At 36.3% G+C, this 27956-nt stretch overlaps 5 protein-coding genes across 6 annotated transcripts; 3 read left to right on the plus strand and 2 right to left on the minus strand.

Moving 5' to 3' along the window:
* Positions 1-1050: 1050 nt before the first annotated feature.
* Positions 1051-3339, plus strand: LOC18608390 (AT-hook motif nuclear-localized protein 25-like). The gene is made up of 2 exons (XM_007043049.3): positions 1051-1210; positions 1529-3339. The coding sequence occupies exon 2, from the start codon at positions 1871-1873 to the stop codon at positions 2747-2749; it is 879 nt and encodes a 292-aa protein (XP_007043111.2). The 5' UTR covers positions 1051-1210; positions 1529-1870; the 3' UTR covers positions 2750-3339.
* Positions 3340-6208: 2869 nt separating this feature from the next.
* Positions 6209-11188, plus strand: CSLD4 (cellulose synthase like D4). The gene is made up of 6 exons (XM_007043050.3): positions 6209-6672; positions 6977-7369; positions 7932-8736; positions 8872-9276; positions 9371-9708; positions 9884-11188. Exons 1-6 carry the CDS (start codon positions 6209-6211, stop codon positions 10851-10853), a joined length of 3375 nt encoding a protein of 1124 aa, XP_007043112.2. The 3' UTR covers positions 10854-11188.
* A 387-nt stretch (positions 11189-11575) lies between these two features.
* LOC18608392 (AT-rich interactive domain-containing protein 6-like) lies at positions 11576-17543 on the minus strand. 2 transcript variants are annotated; one of them, XM_007043054.3, is made up of 14 exons: positions 16993-17543; positions 16842-16906; positions 15936-16642; positions 15798-15837; positions 15312-15364; positions 14713-14758; positions 14471-14563; positions 13494-13595; positions 13306-13357; positions 13145-13220; positions 12973-13039; positions 12837-12887; positions 12100-12192; positions 11576-11774 (listed from the first exon to the last, which is right to left on the minus strand). In XM_007043054.3, exons 2-14 carry the CDS (start codon positions 16845-16847, stop codon positions 11670-11672), a joined length of 1491 nt encoding a protein of 496 aa, XP_007043116.3. In that variant the 5' UTR covers positions 16848-16906; positions 16993-17543; the 3' UTR covers positions 11576-11669. The 2 variants fall into 2 exon arrangements, with proteins under 2 accessions (XP_007043116.3, XP_007043113.3); XM_007043051.3 differs by having other exon boundaries at positions 13473-13595.
* Positions 17544-19915: 2372 nt separating this feature from the next.
* Positions 19916-20443, minus strand: LOC148763975 (uncharacterized). The gene has a single exon (XM_088803518.1). The coding sequence runs from the start codon at positions 20441-20443 to the stop codon at positions 19916-19918; it is 528 nt and encodes a 175-aa protein (XP_088659644.1).
* A 2871-nt stretch (positions 20444-23314) lies between these two features.
* Positions 23315-27549, plus strand: FRS5 (FAR1-related sequence 5). The gene is made up of 2 exons (XM_007043056.3): positions 23315-25863; positions 27160-27549. The coding sequence occupies exons 1-2, from the start codon at positions 23662-23664 to the stop codon at positions 27331-27333; spliced, it is 2376 nt and encodes a 791-aa protein (XP_007043118.2). The 5' UTR covers positions 23315-23661; the 3' UTR covers positions 27334-27549.
* Positions 27550-27956: the final 407 nt, after the last annotated feature.

Consider the following 27956-nt stretch of genomic DNA (forward strand, 5'->3'; position numbering starts at 1 on the left):
AGGCTAGCAAATCGAATGAATACTTTTAATTGGTTAGATAATTTTAAGGTAGGTGTGTTTAATTAAACAATTTCATTTTTAAGTCTTTTGTTTCTTGTTTATTTTGCCATAAAATGGATTTATACTTGTCAATGGAGGTGTACTTCTACACGTAAGTAATTGTCTAACTCATTATGTTTTTTATGCATTATTATCCTGTATGTCAATAATCAAGTGTAAGATGATAGAAACAAAAAGGAAGTGAAGCTTGATTTTTTTTTAAATATAATTTTTTGAAATATTTTTAAAAAATAAATTTTATTTTTTTATTATATTCAATTAATTTTTTATATTTTTATTTTTGATTAAATAAGTTATTATCACTAATGGTTGATTAATTGTTAATTTTTAAAATATCACTTATTATTTTTATACTCAAATAAGTTCACATGACATTAATGTAGAAGGTGAAAAAAATTATGTAATCATATGATTATATCACATCAATATATCATGTCATTATTCAATATGACATGTTAACATATTACGTCAATATCATATGATATAAAATGACTACGTTTTACCTAACACAACTAGTTAAAACATAAATTACAAAGATATATTTAATTAAAAATAAAAATATAAGAACTTGATTGGATATAATAAAAGAATAAAATCTTATTTAAATTTTTCAACATAGTTTAGAAAATTTTTTTAAGTATTATGTCAAAAAAATTATATTTAGTCCTGTATCAATTTAATCTAATATGATAATAAAGTTATAATTATTTAACTATTTTTGTTATTATTAAAGAAGTAACCAAAAAAGAGCTTTTAGTTAATTTTGGATCCTTTATTCCTAACTAAAAAATTTACTATACTAAAAATTAGAAGAAAGAATATTCTTTGTAGATATTATATATATATATATATATATGGGAATTTTGAAGTTTTATATCATATTATAATATATTGTGGTCGGCTATGGATTAAACTTGCCTAAATTAATATATATTTGAGAAGGTGGCTCCCCAAAATGCATAGAAGTTTCATGCCTTGCTTGTCAAAAAAGCATCCTTCTTATCTTTAGCTTTACCATTAATGAAATTGCCCTCCCTCTCTCTCTCTCTCTCTCTGTGCTTTCTACTTTTCTCCTAAAAAACTCAAGTCTCCTTGAATCCCATTCTATTCAAAGCTTGGTTTTCAGACATTCAAACCCGTAGATTTTGAGGTAATGAATATAAAATAATTGTAGCAGTATAAAATAACACACAGTCTTTCAATAAAAAATTTCATGGATTTAGTTTTATATCATATATTTACATTGTCATTCGAGTTATCTCTTTCCCTTAATTAGTTTTTCTTATACGCATATCCTTTTCTTCCTTGCAAAGATCTGGATCTGGGTAGGAAGGCAGCCTGAATACATCTATTTTAAGCTTTTGACGCAATTTCTAACGCGTATTAGCTTCCAATAAGTTTGATCTTGATAGAGTTTAATTTCATCGTTGTTAATTTGATCACTTGGTTTTTGGTTGAATTCCTGCAGAAACCTAAAGCCTGGGTTAGCAGCTAGCACGAAGAAGGAGAATATTTAATCAGTACTGTCAGAAGCAAATAGTACTGCTACTAGTACTAGTACTACTACTACTACATATAGTTCCATACCAGTTAGTTAATTGTGAAGGAAACTATTTCACCTTATCATGGAAGAAAACCTAGCCTTCTACACGTCGGAAGAAATTGTAGCTGCGTAATTTGGAAACTTTTTCATTTTTTTGCTTACCTTTCCCTTTTTTCCACTTCTCTGTACCATTTCTTCTCTTTAATTCCCACTTTAAAAAGAGATCAGATCGAAGTTAGATATTAGAGCTGGCAGGTGGATTTGGCTATGTCTGGCTTGGAATCAGGTTCAGGTTCTCGCTATGTCCATCAACTACTCGGACCAGAACTGCAGCTCCAGAGATCATCCCAACCCCATCTCAACGTATCTCAACTCACGGATTCCAAACAGTCACCAGAGACAGAAGAAGGAACTGACGCCGATGCAGCCACCACCAGCTCAGGCGGAACCACTCCAGGGCGCAGGCCTCGAGGACGTCCAGCAGGCTCAAAGAACAAGCCCAAGCCACCAATAATCATTACTCGCGATAGTCCAAATGCGCTGAGATCCCATGTACTTGAAATTACTTCTGGTTCGGACATAGTTGATTCAGTATCAAACTATGCAAGGCGCCGTGGGCGTGGTGTTTGTGTACTCAGTGGGACTGGGGCCGTTACAAATGTTACATTGCGGCAACCAGCTGCTCCAGCTGGAAGCGTAGTAACACTACATGGGCGGTTTGAAATTCTATCTTTAACTGGGACTTCTCTTCCGCCACCAGCGCCTCCTGGAGCTGGGGGCTTGACTATTTATCTAGCCGGTGGTCAGGGTCAAGTAGTCGGAGGGAGCGTGGCGGGTCCATTGATGGCTTCAGGTCCAGTTGTACTAATGGCTGCATCATTTGCTAATGCTGTCTATGATAGGTTACCTGTTGAGGAGGAAGAACCACCAGTGCAGGTGCAACCAGCAGCTTCACAGTCGTCTGGAGTGACTGGGAGTGGTGGAGGGCAGTTGGGTGATGGAGGCAGTGGCGGAAACAATGGTGGCGCTAGTGGAACTGGTGGTGGAGGTGTTCCTTTCTATAATTTGGGAGCCAACATGGGAAGTTATCCTTTTCCAGGTGATGTATTCGGTTGGAGTGGTAGTGCAACTAGGCCTTCCTTCTAGTCAATCATTATGTAGTACATCTTATAATTTCTAGAATCAAGAATATTCTGCAATGTTTATAAGTTTTGGATTAGTTTTTCATCATTGGGTTATTGATGTGATGAAGACAAGTCATGCGGGCTATCTCAATTTGGGCCCTCTTTTCAAGTTGAGGAAGAAGAAGAAGAAGAAAAAGAAACTATGCGTGGTATCCATGGTATTGCTATTCAAGAATGACTTCTGTAATTAGTTTCATTATGAACGGGAATTGTATTCCATCAGGAAAGATCATCAAGAAGCGAAATCGATGGGAAAAATTGCTGCAAAACGATGAATCTCGCTTGAAGCTTGAAGAAGAATGATTGTTCAGTAAGTCTAGATTCGCGTAAAAAACATTCTGACAGCATTTCCTTTTGTCTTTCTTTTCGCTTTTCTAACTTGGTTTATATATGAACAGTAGAAATTTTATGAAAGAAATTAATGCTAATGGATATGTATTTCTAGGGTTCTCTTCAAAATCCAAATTAATTCCATCCAAATTGAAGCTACATGAACCGGGAGTAATGTTAAAACTGCCTAGAAAATGGGGAAGAAACCATTACTTCTGCATATCTGAATTTCCATTCATCATTCTTTGCGTGCATGTCTGCATTTTCGTGTTGAATATTTAAAAGAGATTCTTTTAATTTCTTTCTCTCTTTTGTGTTTTTTTTGGATGATCCACCGCCTTCTAAAAAGCACAGACAGTAGCTTCTGTCCTTACAATTGGTAAACATGCAAAGCTCCCTTCACCCCCTCCTTTCTGATTTTGCTTTAAGCATAGCTAGGAAGGCTCTTTTGTCAGTTACTATAAATGTAGTCTCTTGAATGAGAAGGGAACGGAAAAGGTTTTCCATATCCTTCTCAAAAGCAAACTTGAATTAACATGTCTTTCACCCCCGGTTACATATAGACAAGTAGATAGATGTATATATATAAAGCCCCGGCTATGGCATGTGGGCAGGAAAAAAGAAGAAAAACCCTAATTGCCAAAAGTGGGAAAAATGCGCATCTAGCTAGTGTTTTGGGACTTTACACCATTGAAAATGGAGAAGTAGATATGGGTGCATGGTAGTGTTCTTTGGAACTTTAGCTCCTTTTGTTTTCTTTTGATACAATAATATCTATTGGTTTTATATATTGGCTTTGGTTCATAATTCATATACTATTAGCAATATTTAGCTGGTTGATTTATTCATTTCTTTTAGAATAAAGTAATACTCCAATAATTGTTGAACAAACAGAAGTGGCAAGATTTAACAACCAAATCAACGTACAAGGTTGTCCATTTTCTTTTCTTTTATTCTTTATGAACGAATACAAAGACCTTGTCGACTAGATTTTTGACTAGGTCTAATGTTTTTATTTCAATATATATTGGACAGAAACATTAATAATGTTTTTTTAGTATATTTAATCATCGTCATATGCTATGATATGGCATTTATATATAATGCTGTCGTCGTTGATTAGCTTGTCAACTTTTGTTGAGATGAATGATGGGTTTCTTGAGTTCGTGGAATTTATGTTTTAAATAAATGAGAAAAAGACACACAAGTAGGTAGAGCCATATATAAAAATGGAATAACAAATTTAATTTATTGTTACATTAGTGACTCAGCTTCATTTGACTATAGATTAAACAATTAACCTACATATAGAGAAACTTGTAATTAAATATAGAATGTGAAAAACAAAAAAATGGATTGAAAATTCCAGGCTGCAAACTTAATTACTTGTTCTATATGGTAAGATCCTGGAAATGTGCAAAATGGTTGGTTTTTTTTCTTTCTTTCAAATCAATTAAAAATCTGGAAAATAACATAAAAAAAATAGTTGGCATATTGATTCCTGTTTTTATTTTAAATGAATAATGGAGTATATTTTACGTCCAAATAATTTGAGTCAATGATTAATGCATGTCTTTTTCTGTTCAAAGAGTTAAATTCAAATGTTTTCATCTCCTGATCAAGTGAGGTAAAAGAAGAATAATTAAATACTTGCATAACTCTTTAGAGAGAGTGGAAAAAGCAAGAAAAGAAGAATAATTGAACCCTACCCCTAAGCAAAGGTGGACCCATTTTGATCCAAGTGGCGTACATGATATCACTGAAATGTCAAAAATTTCTATTAACTGTACTACTTATTTTAAAGTTTTATATAATTAATGATGCTAATGAATCTATTAATTTTTTTAATTATTATTATTATTTTAATTATAATATCAAAAAAAATTTTAAATCCATCCCTGCCTAAGGTCATACGTCAAATGTGGGAAGAAAAGGGAAAAAAGCAAGAGAGAAGTTGCACTGAACCCTAACCTTTTTCTCAAAGTTGATCTGGATTAGGGTAACCTAAGTTGGAGAAAATGTGACATGCCATGGTCAATTGATGTAGAACTTTTCATTTAGTAGTTATAGGATTGTCGTTATATGAATGATTTATATAATAATATTTTAAGAGACATATTTTTAAAATTTGCTTTCTTTTTATAATTAATATTCGAAATGCATAAACTACGTATTTTACTTCTTTAATTTGATTGGTCGAGGGATGCTATATTCAGGACTTTACAAACGATTGCTTCATTTTGATAAATAATTATTGAATAAATGCTCGAAAATATCCTATATATTAATTTACAAATAAAAGTGAAAGGGCAATCGACATATATGTGTGTAATGGTTTTTGTGCTTTTTGTTTTTGGGCTAGAAACGGGACACAACACCAGTTAGAACACAATTCTTTTAGAAAATGTTGGAGGCGTATAGACCACTTACTTATAGGAGTTAGAAAATATAGGAGGCTAGGAGCCAGTGTTTTCTAAATGCCCTGAATGTAGACTCGAGGAATCCAACTGACTTGACCCTAACTGACCAAATTACTCAGAGTCATGATGGGTAACTAATAGCCCAACACGAACATGAAACATGGAACAAAATCTTCACAACACAGAGCGCTTCCTCCACCAAAAAACTCTCCTTGAAACCCGTAAAACGGACCATCAGGAACACCCCTTACCTTGGACTTGGTCTTCCACCATCAATCATCTTTCTTTCACATTTCATTTCTCACCTCTTTCTCTCAAACCAAACTCCAATGTGCTTCCAATTTGGTCCAAAATTAGTGGAAAAAATAGGAAATTATCAAAGGTCACAATTGCTTCGTCCTCCCTCTATCTTTTCATGCTGAACCATTTTGGAATAGGCACATTTCGCCCTTATACCCTTACCTTTTTCCTGACATCTTCGAACAAAAAATTTTTCAGGCACCCAATTGAACTTGCCTTACTTTCAAGGCTAGAACAAGTGAAGTGTTTCCACCATTCTGGAAATGCATAGGTGCAGAAATCAGTTTTAATGCAAATGTCATAAACTCCGCAATCAATTAGGCCAAGGCATGAAGAATTGATAGGGAAAGGAATTTTTTATTTAAACAACAATGGCATCCCTATCTTCCCAACCATCTAAGAAAGGAATGCGTAGCCCTGGTGGTTCTGGCGACTCTCAGGCTGGTTCACGTAATTCCAGTGGACAGACTGTAAAATTTGCAAGACGAACTTCAAGTGGCCGGTATGTTAGTCTATCAAGAGAAGACATTGACATATCAGGGGAACTATCGGGAGATTACATGAACTACACTGTGCACATTCCTCCCACGCCAGACAATCAGCCGATGGATAATTCTGTAGCTGCAAAGGCTGAGGAGCAATACGTTTCGAATTCTCTTTTCACTGGGGGTTTCAATAGTGTAACACGAGCCCATCTGATGGACAAGGTGATTGATTCGGAGGTGAGTCATCCTCAGATGGCTGGAGCTAAGGGGGCCTCATGCTCAATGCCTGCTTGTGATGGCAAGGTCATGAAGGATGAGAGAGGAAATGATGTAACGCCTTGCGAATGCAGGTATGCTCTGCAACAAAGTCACTTTATTTTTATCTGTTATAAACCAAAACCAAAACCGCCTAAGCAGGTGGAATTGGCTCGAACTCCTGCATGCTTATTCAATCAACGCGAGTTTATACTGACTATTCTATCCTCTATCCTTGGCGGGAGTATTAAAATGAAGAAGGAAGAAGAAGAGAGAGGCAGTTGCTTTTCACAAAATTTCTAATTGTCTATGCATATTTCAGTGTGTTTAAGGACGCAATGAGAGCATGGAATATATATCATGTCGGTCACGTGTAAATAACTCTACTGTACCTTCCAGGTTCAAAATCTGCAGAGATTGCTACATGGATGCTCAGAAAGAAACAGGCCTATGTCCAGGTTGCAAGGAACCATACAGAGTCGGAGACTATGACGATGACGGCCCAGAATATTCCAATGGAACATTAAAATTGCCTGCTCCGGATGGTAAAAGGGATCCTAATAATATGTCTATGATGAAAAGGAATCAAGGAGGAGACTTCGATCACAACAGGTGGTTGTTTGAGACAAGTGGTACTTACGGCTATGGTAATGCTTTCCGGCCTCACGATGACATATATGGAGATGATGAAGATGATAGGCTCCATGGGGAGTTGATGGAGAACAATGATAAGCCTTGGAAACCCTTAAGTCGGAGGATTCCAATCCCTGCAGGCGTCCTTAGCCCTTACAGGTACACTGTAAATTCAGTTTATATTCTCAGTTTTCTGGACGTGTTCTCCCTGTTCTGTCCTTGTTCAAGTTTATTTTCCATGGCGTTACGCCAATGCCAGTGTATCATGTCAGTCTTAGTTTCTTCTGGGCTGCTCTTTTACTTGTTATTTGGCTGTGGTTGGGGGATCTAGGTGAGTTTCATAAGGTTGATGCTTGGTGTGGGTTGGTTCTTATCTTGTATATCCTGATCTTTTAACTTTTTGGTGGCTTATTGTACTTATTTTCAAAAAGAAACTTATTTGGGACGAAGAAATAAAGAAAGTAACTCATCAGTAAGAAATAAATAAATAAATAAAAGAAAAATATATTCAGAAATACCGTGGCATTTAAAGAAAGAAATTGAGAAGGAGCAAAAAGGAGTGGGGAAGGTGTTAGATTAGTATACTAAAGATGAAAATAACTATCGGCTAGTGTTGGTGTGGGCTAGTGGCAGTAGAATTAATCTCAATAGAGAACGAAAATGAATTCAGGGAAATACAATTTGAGGTGGTATTAACCGCTTATTGATCATTTTTACATAGGTTGTTGATTGCAACTCGATTGGTGGTGGTGTGCTTCTTCTTACACTGGAGAGTGGTGCATCCAAATGACGATGCAATATGGTTGTGGCTCATGTCAATTGTGTGTGAAATATGGTTTGCTTTCTCCTGGATCCTTGATCAGATTCCTAAACTCTGTCCAATCAACCGTTCCACGGATCTTGAGGTCCTCCGTGAAAAGTTTGACATGCCATCACCATCCAATCCGACAGGCCGCTCCGACCTCCCTGGAGTGGACCTGTTTGTATCCACTGCTGATCCGGAGAAGGAGCCACCTCTCGTCACTGCAAATACAATCCTTTCTATTTTAGCAGCTGATTATCCTGTAGAAAAGGTTTCTTGTTACATCTCTGATGATGGAGGCGCCCTCCTCACCTTTGAGGCAATGGCAGAGGCTGCGAGTTTTGCTGATTTATGGGTTCCATTTTGTCGAAAACATGATATCGAGCCTAGGAATCCTGAAACCTACTTCAGCTTAAAAGTTGACCCAACTAAGAACAAGAGCAGGTCTGACTTTGTGAAGGATAGGCGGAGGATGAAGAGGGAGTATGATGAGTTCAAGGTGAGGATCAACGGGCTTCCTGACTCAATCAGAAGGAGATCGGAGGCATTCAATGCGAGGGAGGAAATGAAGATGCTGAAACACCTTAGGGAGACCGGGGCTGACCCTTTGGAGAAACCAAAGGTCCTAAAGGCCACATGGATGGCTGATGGCACCCACTGGCCTGGAACTTGGTCTGTTCCTTCCAGTGAACATTCCAAGGGGGACCATGCTGGAATTCTCCAGGTACGCATCTGCACCATGCCAAAACGTTTTTATACATACAAAATGCTTTTATTTCAGTCCTTCGTTTCAGTTTCCTGCCTAATTACTAATTAGATGAAGCATGAACTCTTTTTTGCGATGGCCAAAAATGAATAGGTGATGTTAAAGCCGCCTAGTCATGATCCACTTATGGGAAATAGTGAAGATAAGCTCTTAGACTTCACTGATATAGACATACGGCTCCCAATGTTTGTTTATGTATCACGGGAGAAGCGTCCAGGTTATGATCATAACAAGAAAGCCGGTGCAATGAATGCTTTGGTGCGAGCATCAGCCGTATTATCCAACGGCCCATTCATTCTTAACCTTGATTGCGATCACTATATATACAACTGCAAAGCTATTCGTGAAGGAATGTGCTTTATGATGGATCGAGGTGGCGAAGATATCTGCTACATTCAGTTCCCTCAGAGATTTGAAGGCATTGATCCTTCTGATCGTTATGCTAATCACAACACCGTGTTTTTTGACGGTAACATGCGTGCCCTTGATGGTGTGCAGGTATTCTTCTCTTTCATTCAGGATAAGCTATAAGCACTATTTCAAGGAATCTTAAACTCCGAAATTGCCTAAGAATTAAACATGACCTCTGCAGGGCCCTGTTTATGTGGGAACTGGCTGCATGTTCAGGCGGTTTGCATTATATGGGTTCGATCCTCCAAATCCGGAGAAAATGACTCAGGTGAAAGAGAGCGAAACACAACCATTAACGACCGGTGACTTTGATCCTGATCTTGATGTGAATCTATTGCCCAAGCGATTTGGAAATTCTACGCTGCTGGCGGAGTCTATTCCAATCGCTGAGTTCCAGGGCCGCCCTATTGCAGATCATCCTGCCATCAAATTTGGACGGCCTCCCGGTGTTCTTAGGATCCCACGAGAACCACTTGATGCCGCTACTGTTGCTGAAGCTGTCTCCGTCATTTCTTGCTGGTATGTGCTTCTTTTAAACAACACTGACTATCCTCACAAAATGTATTAACATTGCACCATAAAACCTTAAAAAGAAAAGAAAGAAAAAAAAAACTATTTGACAAACAGAGACCTAATAACATGAGAAAACAAATATCCCCACAAGTGAAATGATGAAACCATATTTTCCCAACAGGTACGAGGACAAGACTGAATGGGGTGACCGCGTAGGTTGGATTTACGGTTCAGTCACGGAAGATGTTGTGACAGGCTACCGCATGCACAATCGCGGCTGGCGCTCTATCTATTGTATCACCAAGCGCGATGCCTTTCGGGGGTCAGCTCCTATTAACCTCACTGATCGACTTCACCAGGTGCTGCGGTGGGCCACGGGATCAGTTGAAATTTTCTTCTCAAGAAACAACGCGTTCCTTGCTTCTAGGCGTCTCAAGATACTTCAGCGCCTGGCTTATCTTAATGTCGGCATCTATCCCTTTACGTCCATTTTCCTCATTGTCTATTGCTTCCTCCCTGCGCTTTCACTTATATCCGGACAGTTCATCGTGAAAACACTAAACGTTACGTTTTTGGTCTACCTATTAATCATAACCATTTGCCTCATCACGCTGGCAATCCTAGAGGTGAAATGGTCCGGCATTGGATTGGAAGAGTGGTGGAGGAATGAACAGTTTTGGCTCATTTCTGGTACCAGTTCTCACTTAGCTGCATGCATACAAGGTCTTCTTAAAGTGATTGCAGGCATTGAGATCTCTTTCACATTGACTTCAAAGTCAGCAGGAGAAGACAGTGACGACATCTATGCCGACTTGTACCTCGTGAAGTGGACTTCATTGATGATCCCACCGATTGTGATCGCCATGATAAACATCATCGCCCTTGCGATTGCATTTTCAAGAACGGTTTACAGTTCAGTACCACAATGGAGTAAGTTCATGGGAGGAGCTTTCTTTAGCTTCTGGGTGTTGGCTCATTTGTATCCTTTTGCCAAGGGTTTGATGGGCAGGAGAAGGAAGACACCCACAATTGTCTTCGTTTGGTCCGGTCTCATTGCAATCACACTTTCCTTGCTCTGGATTGCCATCAACCCGCCAACAGGCGCAGCCCAAGCTGACGGTCTGGGAGGCAGTACTTTTGAATTCCCTTGAGCAGAAAGGTCTAGTTTTGGTGATTTTTGTTTCTTGAATCAAAGACTATATAATATAGGAACTAACAATCTCTGCTGATGCGACTAAAATTCTTGAGAAACTCAGGGAGATGATGAAGATTTCACTGCTAGGATTCCATAACTTTCGAATGATGTACATTAGGAAGGTAAAACGAACAAGGTTTTCCTTTTCTTTTCTTTTTGACAAAAACAACAGATGATGTTAGAATAGAGTTTCTGCTGGATGATTTGGGGAATAACCAGCTGATTTCCCCGGCAAAGGCAGAAGTTCATAGAACTGTTAAATTGTAATTATTATATTCTTTTAAACAGAAACAGTGAACATTTTCATTAATAGAATATGTTGGGCTAGTAAGTTTAAGGAATCAAGGAAAGTCTTGTCCGAATACATAAATATCCAACGTCAAATTTTCAATGTTAAATCAAATGAACCTATACAGAACATTTTAAAGATCATGAATGACGCCATTTCCCTTGCCATTGTTATTGTCCATCTGGTCATGCAACAAACACAATCCAATCTCCAGTCATTTATACATAATTCAATACTTCACTTTCTTTTCCAGATTAATTCAGCCAATTGAAGGTCATTCAGTTCTCAAACCTGATAAATCATCCTCTTCCTGCCGCTAAACAATGCAAAATACTGGAGATTGGCTTGTGCATTAGCTGTGATCATAAACTAATCAAGAACTATGTGCATTGCAGAATTATGTCAGATTGATTTCTTTTTTTTTTCCATGTTCTTGAAACAAACTAGAGAAATCTCTATATATGAAAAGGTAAAAATTACAACCTATACATCAGGCAGCTCAAATGGGACACGCACAAACAACTGACCATGCAGGGTAACCACAGCAGAAGTCTGATGCGGATCAATTCTAGAAGGCAGGCTGACAACCTGGAGACAAGCACATATCAATAATGCATGCATTAAAAACTATTACAGAACTATGAATATGATTCCAGTGACACATTTTAGTTGATTGTGGTGTACATCCTAAATAAAGCTGCAACTATTTCAATAATATGGGGAAAAGTACATAAATAAGAGGTATACCAGTACAAATTTCATTTTTATTTGACACTGTTTCATATTACCATTTGCATGAATTTCTGTGGCATTCCAAGGCATGAGTGACTTTCAGAGTCACCTAATCACGCTGCAATCATGTAACAGATCATGCATCCTACTGTACACTGAAATTTCATCAACTCAGACAAACCTTTTTAAATGGTGTAACACCCCAAGGATTATCCAGTTGCTTTGGTTGACCAGATATAACCAAGCGTCCAGCTGGATCAGACTGAACATGCACCTGATTCATTTAAAACATATGGCAATTCGTCAACCATAATCAAATACAATCTAAAGGCAGAAGTTTAAGGAAGAAAATGGATTCCGCAATTGATGCAAATCTTAGTAGGCTGCTCTTCTGGACTAAATTAAAAACTTTACCCAAAAAATAGATGTCAAGATTAATCTACTTAGCTAGTTGCAATCAATCTCACTAGGAAATTCACCAAAAAGATCCCATAGCATTTATAATGGCTAGAGTAAACACAGTTAGCACATAAGAACACTATAAACATCCTAAATGGTAGCACCTAAAATGATATATTGGTCAGGCTACTGATCAAATTCAGTCTGACCCAAGCTTAAAATGAGTCCCTACAGATTCCCAACAAAGACCTAGATATATCTATTCTTCCATTGTTGGCTTACCTTGACTTACATCCTGGTCATGGACCTAAGGAAGTAAGTCAATTAAGCGCCCAAACAAATTTCCTAATAAAGTGTAGAAAAATAACTATTCCATCTGTAACACTTATCCATTCTGCTAGACTGAAATCCCTCTTCTATGTACGCTTTACCTCTCAAAAATCATGTAATTTTTAAAAGCAAAAATACAACTAATAAAAATAAAATCAGAAAAGGAGAATCATCCAGAGATACACTAACCTCCTCACGCAGAAGCCCAGGAACCAAAGCATATACCTCATAGCAATCAATCTGTAAGAGAGAGAGAGAGAGAGAGAGATTCATTGATAATAGCGATGCAGCACACTGTCATAAAGATAACATGAGAAAGACTTACAGTTTTATGCACATTAATCTTCACCCAATCAGCTGGGGGTCCAATATCGATAACCATTGAATCCAACCTGCCAAAAAAATGCGTAGTTATGGCACCTCTAGAAGTCAAGATACTGTTTCATATATCATACAAAATGGAAAAGGTTTAGGAATAAAAAACCAGCAATCGTAACTGTGGTTTTGTTCCCTTAAGTGGAGCAACTCGGACACTGTGCTCTAGACTGGATGGCTTTTTACGCTTTAATAAACCTGAGGAAATGAGCCAAGTCTCAGAATGACAACGATTTTGGAAATTGTGGTAGCTGAATATGCTAGGCCAGCGTATTAGTCATACCAAAATTTTTAAGTTGTCTGTCACTTTTGGCTGCAGGACTAGAGCTCTTGTCCTAGAAAATTTAAAAACATCGCAGAAAAACCGTGACATCAGGGAAAATGTAAGGGGATAAGAGAAAAGACTAAACAAAATAGTAAATGCGTATCACTTAGAAGTTCTCCACAAACCTTGATTATTGGATGACAGACCTCACCGTTATCGAGAACACGCTGAGAATGCCAGCTCCGCATGGCCCGAGTAGCAGCATCCCTTTTTGCCCTACCTGACCCAGGAGCTTGATTACTACCAGCCTACACACAAAATTCACAGAAATCATTCAATCATATATATGTGATACTGATAAAGATTTATTGAAACAAATTCATATATCAGTCAACCAAAAACTTGACAAGAAGAGAGTTACCATGTTTATGCTTCGCATGCAGATGATTTGATAAGTTAGTTAATGTGGACAATGTGTTAAATACAATTCCAATCATACCACAATAAATATGATCACGGCTAAGGACACAGCATGTAAGTCAACACTATCACAATATTGACCACTACGAACATCAATTTTGTCATTTTGTGTGAAACTGGACTTATCTATCATATCATTGGATGAGGCAGTCTAGCTGTCAAAACAACTAATATGCCAGTATAATTACATATTGTAATACCCTTTGTACTCTGAACAATATCTACGGAGTTTTTCCAGGAATTGTGAAAGCTCCTCCATCTTCTATTCACTTTTCCTTAAAAACCTCAATTCCCAATAAATATCATATGTGTCACAGAGAAAATGATTAACTTTTTGTTTTAAAGCAGTGGGAGAGGATGAACAGCTTCCCAGGCCCAACTTTAAAGCATGCCTTTTAGGGATGATATACCTCCATAATTTCCACTCTGATCTTTCTTACCAACTTAGGCACCAACAGTTACTTTCAATACAGCATTTTGATTACCAGATGCACATCCTCTTAATACAAAACGACTTTTGGATATGCAACAGTAAAAATCTCGCTTGTTCATCCCAAAAAAGAGGTATTACATGAAAGAAAATGTGATAAACATAACTTATTTTGAAGTAAAATATGGCTACAACAAAAGCATTCATGTCGACAATGAAACAGAAATGCCATGCCAAGCTGATAAGCAAGCGTTAAAATTATTTAGAGTTGACCTGACTTTCAACCCCATTAGGCTCTATAAAGGAAGCATCAGGATGAGAGAGCTCGCCACCGTGTATCTTATGCTTTTCATACTCAAGTAGTGCCTGAGTAAATTGACGGAACCACATGTCAAAAAAACAAATAATGAAAATAAAAGTTAGAGGTGACATAGGAAGGACGGGGGTTGGGGCCTTAATTCACATGGTATGTTTGTGTTCTTTTAATCAACAGAAATTAGCAATTAGAGCAAAACCTTCTCATAAAAGATACGGAAAGTCCACGATACAGTAGTGCAGGTCCTACGCCAAATAAATAAATAAATAAATAAACTATATAATATGATTACTGCAAAAAAATTTGCCATCATTGTGGGAAAAGGACAAGAGGATGCCTCGTTAACAAAATTTACCCATAACAACAAAAAAACATGAGCTAACAGATATAAAATTTTTTAACACAAAAGATTTTCCCATACATAAGAAAAAGTCCAAAAATCACCCACAATTGAACAAGGTTTTTTTTTTTGAAAGGTATTTTTATTAATCACCTCACCACAATGCCATTTTGAGTCTTAAGCTTGGATTGCCAAAGACTCTCATGGCATAGATGGTAAATGAGGAACAGAGAACCTTAACAATTGTCCAAAGAAGCCATCAACCACAACTATATTGTAGGCTTCGCTAAAAAAGAACAAAGCCTAGGAAACTCACAAATGTTAGGAAAACATGATGCTAGAGAACAAGTTAATTTAAATAGGAGGAATATGCAGGCTTTCTGTACTTAAGCTATGGAAATTGCTCACTAAGCTAGAAGATAGACATCATCAAGGAAGTAGAGGTTATCCTTACTTACTTTGGAGGATTAAATGATTCACCCACTTGCCTCCACAATTTGCATGAGGTCACCTACAAGTCCACAGCATGGTAAAAAAGCAAGTGTATAACTCTGTCTTATTCTTAACCATAAGAACCAAACAAATGATTTTCTAGAATACTATAAATAAACACAAAAACTAAATTAACCGTATTTTTCCAGTTCAGTCATACCAATTGACATAACAATCCAATGTCAAGGACAACAATCAGTTTGTACATGCAGATATTGCATATACAGCCATCTCCTTGGCACTCAGAAAACCATATATTACCAAAAAAATTAAAACATAGATATACTATTCAATTTTAGTTTTATACTTTCAATTAAATTAGTCATCTTTTGATGTAATGCACAAGCATGTTATGGAATTGGAGAAAATATAAGGCAGAGAGAGACAGAGACTTTAGGTGTGATATAGTGGAAACCTATAAGGAAATGAAAGTTCAAGAATTCAAGACAAACCTGTTCATAGCCCCCCAATTTGATTACAGCTCTCCATAACCTTTAGTAAGATGACAAAGGGCAGATTAATTACCATGAAGGTTTTTCTTTTCAAGAAGAAAACTGTTTCCACAAACATGAGAACTTGAAAAGGCTTACTTGAGCAAATTTAAATCCTCTTTGTAAAACTTAGGGTGCTTGAATTCAAGGTTCTTCTCCTTGTAAAAAGCTTCAACCTCCTTCACAAAAGCTGCTTGCTCCTCTTCCGTGTCTGACCCTGAGTTGTCAAAGCATAGGTTAGGGTTTTTTTCACCAAGTTCTGGTATTACCACTTGCTTCTTAATCTCCCTTTCTGTAGTCAAATCCTTCAATTGCTCCCCATTGTCAACGTCATTGTCATCATCTTGGATTTTTATGTCAGAGTTGGGGCTTCCGCAAAGTCCGTTGTCATGTGAATGAATGGGGGCATCATCATCTTCAACAACTTCCATTTTGTTAACAGCTTCAGCCAAAGCTTTGTCCTCAACATCCTTAAATTCAGCATCATCATTCTCTTCAGATTTCAAATTTTCCTCATTTTGACCATCAGCATCAACAACATTGGGAGTTTTGATAGTGTCTTCATGGGTTTGGTCGGCAATGGCTTGTTCTTCCACTGAATCTGGGTTGTCACCAACCGGCTGAGCCTGCAATTTCCCATCCTCTTCAAGTTTGGTAGGTTCTTCAACTTGAACTTGGTCTTTCACTTCAGCAGCTTCTGTTTCCGTGTCCATTGGGGCTTGAGCTTCAGCTTCAGCTGCTTCCATAACTGGTTTGGAATCATCCATCTGAGCCTCACTACCACTAACAGTCATCTTCTCTGGTTCCTAAAATCCAAAAAGGAGAAAACAGTGGGAAAAAAAAACAATAACCATAAAGCCAAACTCATTTCTTAAAAGACTAAACAATGAAAATGCACAACAATAATAATAAAAAAGAAAATCACAAGCTAAGTATTACAACAAAATGACTCCCTTTTTTCCATTTATATTACAACCTGAGAGAAAAAAGTTTGTGCATACTCACATCCATCCCCTGCTTTCTGGGTTAGCCACAAAATTAAGAAAAAAAAGGGCGTTTCCTTTGAGCCCCTGCAGGAAGAAACATGAAACTTCTAAGACATGAACCCTGGTGGGCTACGGCATTAATGAACCCTAAACGAACAAAAAGAACTTACTTTACTGTCTGTTTTTGTTGAGGGATTAACTTAAGACCCAGTTACAAGTGAACCCTTCGGCAGGTGCTTGGCCTGGTCTGGCCCTGGGTTTTGAATTTGAAAAAACAAAACCAAGCAAGACAGGAGGGGATAGTTGGAGTAGGAACTACTATTGAGGTGATATGGCAGTCTGTTTTTGTGAGAGTCAGAGCCTCTCACTCACGCGTGTAAAATTCTACCAAAAAACCCTTTTTTACAGCACCATCCAATGACCATTTCAAGGGCCTAGGCGTTTCTGATTCCTTCTCTCCGCACGTGTTCACTTCCCCTTGAAACTCTTAATGGGTTTGAGCCCGATCCCTCTGATCTTTGCTTGGTAAGGTGCTTTGAAGGATTAGACTACAATTGGGCCCGATAGAGATCTCAAATCAGGCTGAATGTGCAAGAAACAGTGGCATCCAATTCCAAGGTTTTTTTGTGGTTCCTTCTCTGCGCAGGGTAGTCTGATATCCAAGTAAGAGAAGAGAGAGAAGGAAGGAGAGATGAGATCACTCACCTTAAATTGGTGGTGTCTATTTCCTTGGTCATTGGACTCCTGCCAAGATATCTAGATTTTGTCCCATTGGGGTAAATGGCCCTGGTAGAGATGCCACGTTGGCGTAATCCTTGTGTCTGGTCTTGTTTGGCCCCTCTAGGCACCTGGCCTAGTCATAACATACAGGATTTTATTTGCTGTGGCGTGCATAGATTCCATGTGATCAACACTTTCAAGGTTAAATGCTCGTACTAGGAGTAAACGTTTGAGCATTTTTAAAATTAAATATCGAATGTTTCAATCATAATAATCAATAATCAGTAAGTACCCAATTCGAGAATTAACATCATAGATCTTCATCAGCAACATGAGTCCTTGTTATGATCTTATTGCCACCTTGATCTAGAAAATGGGGGTACAACAATTATGGCTGATTTGATTGGAAATAAGGTATATATTCATCCCACCAAGACACTTGTTCTACTTGCCCTTCTCCGATCAAGGCAATCTTTACAAGATATACATTGAAAGGAATTATTTATTTATAGCTTTAGTGTATCGAAATTAAGTATTTGTACTTAAGTCACTTTCATAAATACTGAACTTCTTTTAAATGAGTTCATCAATCTAATAAAATCAGTGATTTAAATCTTATATTTTGGTAATCTTACATTTTAAATTGAAATTTGTTGTTTATTAGTATCATTTAAATGCCTCATTATTATAATAAAAAGGAGAATTGCACTCATGACTTTAAGCCTTTCTATTCTCTGTTTTTCTTTCCCCTGTTTCTCCATTGTTCTTTATTTTTCTTTTTATTATTTGAGCTTATTAGTCTTATTCTAAATGATGCTATAAAAATATCTTCTCACTTCCATTGCATTGCAGGTATGTTTATAGGACAAATTTTGTGTACAGATTATGATTAGTTTATAGCTTTGAGTACAAAGGAGCAGGACCAAAGAACTTTTCCATCTGATCTTGAATCAGTGGATAAGATTGCTTGATCTTCTCAAGTTCTGAATATTTGGTTTTGTCAAATGGTCTCGCTCTCGGCTTGACTGGGGATTTGTACCAAGTTGAGAATTATTGGCAGTGGTAGAGGTAATGGCAGCTCGTGATCTTCCTGACTGAATCGCATGACTGATGTCTAAATGTGATTCATCAGAATTGACGCTGCTAGCTGCTGTTTGAGGTTGAGATGGTGACTGCTTGACATTGTTAGCTTGTGGACTTTGTGTTATGCTAAGAGATGGACTGCATGCTGGATGAGACAGAGGTAGAGACTGGATTGACAGCAAGTAAGGTAGCAGTAGAATGCTGAGCTGAGGTACTGGCAGAAGTTGAGGGAACGACGGCCTGTGTGAGTCCTCTAATACTAAAAGCAAATGCTTTCGTACCCCTTGTCACGTAGGTCAAAGGATCACCTACATCACTGTGTATCAACTCTAAAATCTCAGTGACTCTTATTCTTTTTTCACTAGAAGGAAGCCTAGTCATTTCATCTTGTAGGCACGATTCATAAATTGGATAAAATTCAACTTGTAAGAAATTTAAGGATCCATTCTTAACTAGTTTGTTTATGTATCAATATTAATATGATCAAGTCTTAAATGCCACATATAAGATGGGTTCACATCCCTTTTCCTCTTTAAGGACAACACAACGAAACTAGCATCATTCTCAATATTGTTTATGAAATTATAGTAGGACTAATAAAGCAAAGACTATTCATTAGAAAACCAGAAATCACAAATTTATCATTAAATTTAACCACAAGTTTGTTAATAAAATTTAAAGAATAACCAGCAGGTCCAAGTTTTGAAATTGAAATAAAATTTCAATAAATATCTGGGACATAATAACATTTTTCTAAAACAATAGTCCTAGATAATTTCAAAACATAAGTTCCTATAGAAACTGCTGCAATTGTTTCCCAACTTGAAGATCACCTCTCCTTCATTTAACCTCTAGGTTTCCTTGAACCCCTGTAGCGTATTGCAAATGTGTGAGGTTGTGCCAGAATCCACACATCAAGCATTAAAAGAATCAATAGCTAGATTAGTTTGAATAATACGCCTAATTGACCTACCTTATGAAAGTTTGTCATTTGTCAAAGTTTCCAACTAATGATGACAATTCCTCTTCCAATGACCAAGCTTGCCACAATGGAAACAATTTCCTTTACTTTTCTTTTTCTCAATAGCCTTATTCAAGTTTCCACCCTTATTCTTCTTAGAGAACTTAGAACCATTAAACCTGTTATTCTTGTTCTTACTTTTGGGCTTGAACCTAGAGTCACTTGCCTTTTCAGTCAACACGATAACAGGCTTATCATTTTTTATCAAATCCTCCGTTACTCGTAACATGTTGAGCAGTTCAGATAGTGTCACCACCATCTTATTCACGTTATAGTTTCCAAACAAACTGATTAAAGGATTCTGGTAAAGAAGACAAGATAACATCAACCTTAGTTTCTGCATCCATCTTCGCACCAAGCATCTCCAATTCATTAATGAATGAAATCATCTTCAACACATGTTCGCAAACTGGACTACCTTCCACCATTTTAGTGGACATTAGGCCTTTCAAAGCTGCTTGTCGCGCACTACGATTTTGTTCTCCAAACATCTCTTGCAAGTTATAAATCATATCCCTCGCCGTAGCTAAGCCTTGATGTTGCATTTGCAACACGTTGGTCATTGAAGCCAATATGTAGCATTTAGCTAACTCATCTGCATCATGCCACTTGCTAAATGCATTTTTTTGTTCATCTGTGGCATTAGTTTTAGGAAGTTCAGGTGGATCTGTGGTTAGCACATAGGCTATCTTTTCAACAGTAAGAACAATGGTCAAATTTCTTTTCCAATCTATATAATAAGGACCCGACAATCGATTGTCATCCAAAATTTTAGACAAGGGATTAAAGTTGGCCATTTTAGATCTGCAAAATAGTGCCAAAAAAAACTTCACGTCTGCATGTAAAGCAATCTCACATTTATATATATCCATCAGATTCGGATATAAAATCTACAATGGTAGATCTCTCAGAAAATCAATAATTTCCAAACTCAAATGTAACAATTATATTCAAAATTCTTAGTAGGTGTCAAGAACCACATTCTTGTATATACACAATTAAATCATTAGTCTAATAATTGCATATAGACTTAATGCACAAGTAACTCTTACTTGTCACAATTTTTATTCATTTTTTTATTGTAATTCTTGATATTTTCAACTTCCAAATTTAACATGGTGATGGTTAAGTGTAACGATTGTCCAAGTGTATTATATGTACTCAAAAGATTATACCTTCATTTTAGTCAACGCTCAATTGAGTCATACATACACCTATCTTCTCCAAAACAAATCAAAATCCAACTTATCCTACCCAATTAAGTCATACATACACCTATCTTCTCAAGAAATAGATCAAACAAACTAATTAATCAAAATCTAACTTATCCTTTTGGCTTCATTGCAACCTAATTAATTAAAAGAGACCATAAATATTATTTCAAAAAAAATAATTCTATTTAGCACTTAATATTTTATTTTGGGATTTTATTAATTGTGTATCAAATCAAATAGACGTAAACTCTTACTAACCCACAAATATATATTAACTTGATGTAATTCTATCATATCATTTCATAACAAGATTAAATAAAAACTATATTACTGAAATATATAAAAATTATAGTTATATCACATGCTATACGTATGTACTTAAATCGAATCTAATTAAAGACTATAATGAATTTAATCTTTAACTATGTGCATAGAAATAATAGTCCAACTGCAATTCGGTCAAAACAATAGTAGCTAGCAACACTTGTTTCTCATTCAATGAAATAGAAATTAAATAAGGGAGAAAACCCATCACCAATAACATACAAGATCGATAGTAGAATTAGGATAAGTTTCTTACGTAATTAGAATTTTTTTTTTCCCTTTTTGACTATTAACAATTCAAGATATCAATAATTAAGGAGATAAGAAGTAACCATCATCAACATAATCATCTCCAAAAAATCATAAGATCTTTAGTCTAGTTTCCCTACAAATGCGAAATTTTTATGTTCTATACAATAATAACTATTGTTATTTAATATAAAAATTAATAATTTACCACAAAAAATTATTGATAAAGATAAAAATACCTTAACAGCGATTCAAGTGCCTCGCATGAATATATGCTTCTTCTGGGGGTTTCGTTTTTCCTTGAAGTTTTGTTTCTTTTTTTTTGTCTGAAAAATTGTTAGCTAATTAATTCTGATAGCCAAGGAAGTAGTAACCCTTGCTTCTATAAATATACTTAATTTATAGTTTAACCCAACTTATATATAAAACTTAAAAGACGAGTATGTGTAGGATTTTCCCTCTTTGTAGCTATGAGCCCAAATTCATGTCATATCATAATTAATATTTTATTTAAAATTTTATTTAATTTAATATTTTTATTTGGTTTTTTGAATTAATTAAATAACTTTATTTATTCATTAATTGTAATAATGTCCATCAAAGCATTGCGATTGACTCTTGCGAAGAAAAGAATTATCAATAAGTTTTACTAAATAGTTATTTCACCATACCATACTCTCCATGAGCTTTATGGATGAATAATATCTATTGTCACATCTAACCCATATAATACCAATTTATAATTTTAATTCTTATTGGATTTTGGAAAAATATTTTTTTATAAAACCACGTATATATAATATTAATATAAATAATATAATTCTAATATATATTTTAAAATATTCTAGGATAGTGATTTGTGTTCATGAGTGTATGAATTATTCTAGGATGCTTGGTTTATGATTTTCTTAGTGGAATTGTGTCACATTTCGTCTATGAAGAACTAAGTATTATCTCTTCTAATATAGTAAATAAGCCAGCAACATTTTCCGCTCATTATTTATATATCTTTCTTCATCAAAATTGAGACACATTTTCTTTTTTTTTTTTGAAAATATTCATATTAGTTATCCTAGAATAAGTCAACTTTGGCCTTGGACGATAGGAAAATGACATTATCTCTTTTAATTTAGTAAATAAATTAGTTACTTTGCCCACCCATTGTAACAATGCAATTTTTTTTTTATCAAAATTGAACGTTTAGCCTTTGAATTATATGAGAATGACATTATTTTTTAAAATTTTTAAAAATTAATCATATTTTTTTTAAAAAAAATTACAAACACCTAAACATTTTATTTGAACATTTGATTCAAATTAAAATCTTCATTCCAAATAAAAAAATGACAAGTTAAACTATTTAAGAAAATTCAAATAAATTTTAATTCTTTTATCATATTTAATGAAACCTTATACTTTTATTTTAAACTATATATATCATTGGCTAATTACTATTAGTCAAAAGATATTTACAATATTATTTATTATTTTATATCTACGTGACATTGACATGGAAGGTGAAAATGTTATATAATCACGTCATTATATTACATTAATATGTTACTTATAATCCATTATAATATGTCAGTATGTTACATTAACGTGATATGATATAAAATAATATATAATATTTTGATTAATAATAATTAATTAACGTAAGTCATATTAATTTATTTGACTTAAAATAAAAAGATAAGAGTTTCATTGAACATGAGAAAAAATAAAAAAATTATTTATATTTTCTTAAATAATTTCTAAGGTTTTTAGATATTATACCTAAAAAAAATCATATTTTTGGCCAGCATGTTATTCTAATCGGACGGTGATAAGAGATGCAGCGAGTGGTAGAGCCAAACTGAAGCCGCAGCAAAACACAACCACCCCAACTCCGTATTCCGTAATCCGAAATTCCAAATTCACCATTTTCTCTCTCTCAACCCTTTCGCAATTTGCAGACTTTTTGCCTCTCAACTTCCAGTCTTTCTTTCACTTTTTTCTTCATTTTTTTTACCTATATTTATTCATAATTTCAATCTCCCTTTCTTAATAAAATCCCCTTTTTAATCTCAATTGTAGGGTTTCTCTCCTTTCTTCATTGCTCTCCACAAACCCTAGCCCGTCCGTCGTTTTGTTCATGTCTTCCACGGTGAAGCTGACTTCTTTTTTTACCACTTCAATCCCACTTTCAGGACATTAAATTTTTCATCCTTTTCAAAAAATTCAATTGCATGGACCCCGAGGTTCTCGAATTCGATATAGGCTTAGGCGGAGGAGGTAGCAGCGCCCGCGACGGCGATGATGATGCCAACATAGGGTTAGACGTGGACGAGGACATGGCGGATAGCCCTGCCCCTTCAATCCTTGCTTCTAATAGCAATGGCGGTGGCTTTGGCGGCGGTGGCAGTGAAATATACCTTCCAGAAGGGGACCAAATGGATCTTGAGCCATATGAAGGTATGGAATTTGAGTCTGAAGAAGCCGCCAAGGCCTTTTACAATTCCTACGCTCGCCGTGTTGGTTTTAGTACACGTGTAAGTTCTTCTCGTCGTTCCAGGCGCGATGGAGCAATTATTCAGAGACAATTTGTTTGTGCTAAAGAAGGGTTTAGGAATTTGAATGAGAAAAGAACAAAAGATAGGGAGATCAAGCGTCCTCGTACTATTACTAGAGTAGGATGTAAGGCTTCTTTGTCGGTTAAGATGCAGGATTCTGGGAAATGGGTTGTGTCTGGATTTGTTAGGGAGCATAATCACGAGCTTGTTCCGCCTGATCAGGTTCATTGTCTTCGGTCTCATAGGCAAATATCTGGGCCTGCTAAGACTTTGATTGATACGCTGCAGGCTGCTGGAATGGGCCCTCGTAGGATTATGTCTGCTTTAATAAAAGAATATGGTGGAATTAGTAAGGTTGGATTTACAGAAGTGGATTGTAGGAATTATATGAGGAATAATCGGCAGAGGAGCTTAGAAGGAGATATTCAATTGCTTTTGGATTATTTGAGGCAAATGCAAGCTGAGAACCCAAATTTCTTTTATGCTGTGCAGGGTGATGAGGATCAGGCTTTGATGAGTAATGTGTTTTGGGCTGATCCAAAGTCTAGGATGAATTATACTTACTTTGGGGATACTGTTACCTTTGATACTACATATAGGTCAAACAGATATCGGCTGCCTTTTGCACCTTTCACCGGAGTAAACCACCATGGACAACCAGTTTTGTTTGGCTGTGCATTCTTAATAAATGAATCTGAAGCATCATTTATTTGGCTGTTTAAGACTTGGCTTATCGCGATGTCTGGTCGCCCTCCGGTGTCCATCACCACTGATCATGATGCCGTTATTCGGTCAGCAGTTATGCAGGTTTTCCCTGAGACTCGGCACCGCTTCTGCAAATGGCATATCTTCAAGAAATGCCAAGAGAAGTTGTCCCAAGTGTTCCTCAAGCATCCAACTTTTGAAGCGGATTTCCATAAGTGTGTTAACTTGCCTGAATCGATTGAGGAATTTGAGTCTTGTTGGTTGTCACTTGTAGATCGATATGAACTCAGGGATCATGAATGGCTTCAGATAATATACAATGACCGGAGGCAGTGGGTCCCTGTATATCTGCGGGACACTTTTTTTGCCGAAATGTCTATAACCCAACGAAGTGATAGCATGAACTCATACTTTGATGGTTTTGTGAATGCTTCAACCAATCTGAATCAGTTCTTTAAGCTGTACGAGAAAGCTCTGGAGAGTCGTAATGAGAAAGAAGTAAAAGCGGATTATGGTACAATGAACACTTCCCCTGCTCTGAAGACCCCATCTCCAATGGAGAAACAGGCATCAGAACTTTATACCAGAAAACTGTTTGCGAGATTTCAAGAGGAGCTAGTTGGGACTCTGACATTCATGGCATCTAAATCAGATGATGATGGTGACATCATAACATATCAGGTGGCAAAGTTTGGGGAGGATCATAAAGCTTACTATGTTAAGTTCAATGTTTTAGAAATGAAAGCCACTTGTAGCTGCCAGATGTTTGAGTTCTCTGGTCTTCTTTGTAGACATGTATTGGCAGTTTTCAGAGTAACAAATGTCCTTACTCTCCCATCTCATTATATTTTGAAACGATGGACGAGAAATGCCAAGAGTAGTGTTATATTAGAAGAACGTGCTAGTGATGTATATACTAATTATCTAGAATCTCATACTGTTCGGTATAATACCCTACGTCATGAGGCCTTCAAGTTTGTTGAGGAAGGATCAAAGTCTTTAAACACTTACAATGTGGCACTAGGTGCTCTCCAAGAGGCTGTAAAAAGAGTTGCACTTGCAGCAAAGAATGAGGGGAGGACTAGGATGGTCAATGGGCGTGTCATGAGGGACTCTGCACGTGATCGGGCAAATAGCATTAATCACAGAGTGCCCAGTCAACCTTTGTCTGAGGTCAGAATGATTACTCAATTATTTGTGATGCTTGTTCTACATATAACCTACTGAATGAAAATTCTACATACGAGAATATATATATATATATTTAATTGGGGGAGGGGGATTTGAACCTTGCTCTTTAGGCAGGGGACAATGCACCAACCAATGAGCCAAATGCTCGGGTGCTACATTTGTGAATTTGTTTTAAGGTTCTTGTTGAACTTTGCTGTAAATGTTTCGTTTTCTCATTTTCTAAAGTACCTGCCTTGCAGATTGTATTTGAATTGGTCATTATTGTAGTAAACCTTATCACTGAGAGATTATTTCTGTTGAAACTTGCTATATTCCATGGATATGTCATTGAACATATTGTCTTTAGCTCTACGAAATGCAGTTGTAAGTTCTTTGATTGCATGTTCAACTTCAAGGGGAGCACCCAAGTTCTAGTTTCAATGGAAATAGGAAAGGGATTGACTTACCTCCGTGGGCAGGGCTTGAGACTAAAATACATGTTCTCAGCAATCCTTTTTGTAGCAAGTGCCCTAGGTTTAGTGCATCTGCTACTTTCTTTTTGACAATTATGTCTTTGCTCTTCATTTTATTGTTAAGATGCCTTGTTTGTTTGAAGTGAAATGCATTATCTGCAATAAGTTGTAAGTTAACTATGTTCATCACTAAGTTTCTCTCCATTTAAACTTCCGTGATGAAAGCTTACAGTTTATAACCTTGATACCTATGGAGAGCTAGATTCATCTTCTTCACTCATTGATTATTATTATTAGTTATTCTTCTGAATTGTTTATTGATAATTCTTCTCTCTCAAAAAATTTGGTAGCAAGGACATTCAGATTGAAATCTGTTGGATGTTTTTTTGGTTTTGACATACCTGGTTTCATGATTCATTATGCTTTTGCTCAAATGATTGTGAAATGCTGCTTGCATTGTATATTCTGCTGGTTTCTCTATTCTTGTTCACCAACAATCTGGTTACAAGGTTGGGTCTAAGCATGGTATCTTTCATTTGGTAAAAGTGTTCTGCTCCATGATTTTGCAAAGCATTACGGAATGGTGAATTGAATATGCTGCTTTCTTCTATGTTGTCGTATAACCATATAGATTTTGAGACATATGATGTGGACTGTGTTCAGGATTCTGTTCAATGATTCTTAGGATGTAAACAAGCTGGTTTTGACATATATCACATTATCACTGTCGTTTTGCTTGACACGGTTAAATAATAATGACATTAAATATGCACATATGAGAAAAAAATGGAAAAAGAAAATGACTCTGGTGCTTCATTGTTTTCAGGATGATATGGACAAGAAAATCCGAGAACTTACCAATGAGCTGGAGTTTGCAAATCGAAAGTGTGAAGTTTACAGGGCTAACTTGCTTTCTGTTTTAAAAGACATCGAAGACCATAAGCTACAGTTGTCGATTAAAGTGCAAAATATAAAGATCAGTATGAAGGATGGCCTCTGATGTTGCAAATACGTTTCTACCATGTAATATTGATTTATCTCATCTGATCTTGTATTTCAAATCTGTCTTCTACCCTACCCTACTAATTGGGCTAGGCTTTGCTTCACCTTTGAATGCTGTAGAGAAATTAGGAAGGCATCAGTTTGTTGCCATGTATAGTATAATTGATGTCATTTAGGTGCATAATTTATCAATTTGAGTGATTAGTTTCTTTTAGTGAACTCTATTGAGATTATTTAAGGAAAAAGAAAAGAAAAAAGAAATCTATGGAGATTGGTGGCCCTGTGTCAATCATCTAGTCTGAAGAACACTTTCAATTATTCTAGTTGGGTCTAAAACGCTTAAACTTTTTTCTACATATTTTAGTTTTCTTCGAAGCAAGTGTCTTTGCGGGTCTAGAATCTTCTATAAACTCCAAAAGTAAAGTTGCTGGTAGGCACGGTCTGTTGCTCTATGCCTTTCAACTAGTCGATTTTTGTCTATATTGCACACGGTAGGTGCATCACAGATTAATTGGTGCAGATCCTTTTTCGTTAAGGGTTTTTCAGTATTTTATTACATCTTCCTGTAAGGGATATAGCTTTTGTTTACGCATCATTAGCCAATTATGTTAGGCCACCATC

Source organism: Theobroma cacao, chromosome 2, assembly GCF_053813885.1.
Source record: "Theobroma cacao isolate CCN51 chromosome 2, ASM5381388v1, whole genome shotgun sequence".
NCBI classification, from domain to species: domain Eukaryota; kingdom Viridiplantae; phylum Streptophyta; class Magnoliopsida; order Malvales; family Malvaceae; genus Theobroma; species Theobroma cacao.

Coding starts and splice junctions, on each gene's coding strand:
- FRS5 (XM_007043056.3), top strand. CDS start 23,662: ATGGACCCCGAGGTTCTCGAATTCGATATAGGCTTAGGCGGAGGAGGT. Junction 25,864..27,159: donor CCAGTCAACCTTTGTCTGAG/GTCAGAATGATT, acceptor CATTGTTTTCAG/GATGATATGGACAAGAAAAT.
- LOC148763975 (XM_088803518.1), bottom strand. CDS start 20,443: ATGGCCAACTTTAATCCCTTGTCTAAAATTTTGGATGACAATCGATTG.
- CSLD4 (XM_007043050.3), top strand. CDS start 6,209: ATGGCATCCCTATCTTCCCAACCATCTAAGAAAGGAATGCGTAGCCCT. Junction 6,673..6,976: donor GTAACGCCTTGCGAATGCAG/GTATGCTCTGCA, acceptor TGTACCTTCCAG/GTTCAAAATCTGCAGAGATT. Junction 7,370..7,931: donor GGCGTCCTTAGCCCTTACAG/GTACACTGTAAA, acceptor ATTTTTACATAG/GTTGTTGATTGCAACTCGAT.
- LOC18608392 (XM_007043051.3), bottom strand. Junction 14,759..15,311: donor GAATCATTTAATCCTCCAAA/GTAAGTAAGGAT, acceptor TATTTGGCGTAG/GACCTGCACTACTGTATCGT. Junction 13,040..13,144: donor CTTAAGGGAACAAAACCACA/GTTACGATTGCT, acceptor TTTTTTTGGCAG/GTTGGATTCAATGGTTATCG.
- LOC18608390 (XM_007043049.3), top strand. CDS start 1,871: ATGTCTGGCTTGGAATCAGGTTCAGGTTCTCGCTATGTCCATCAACTA.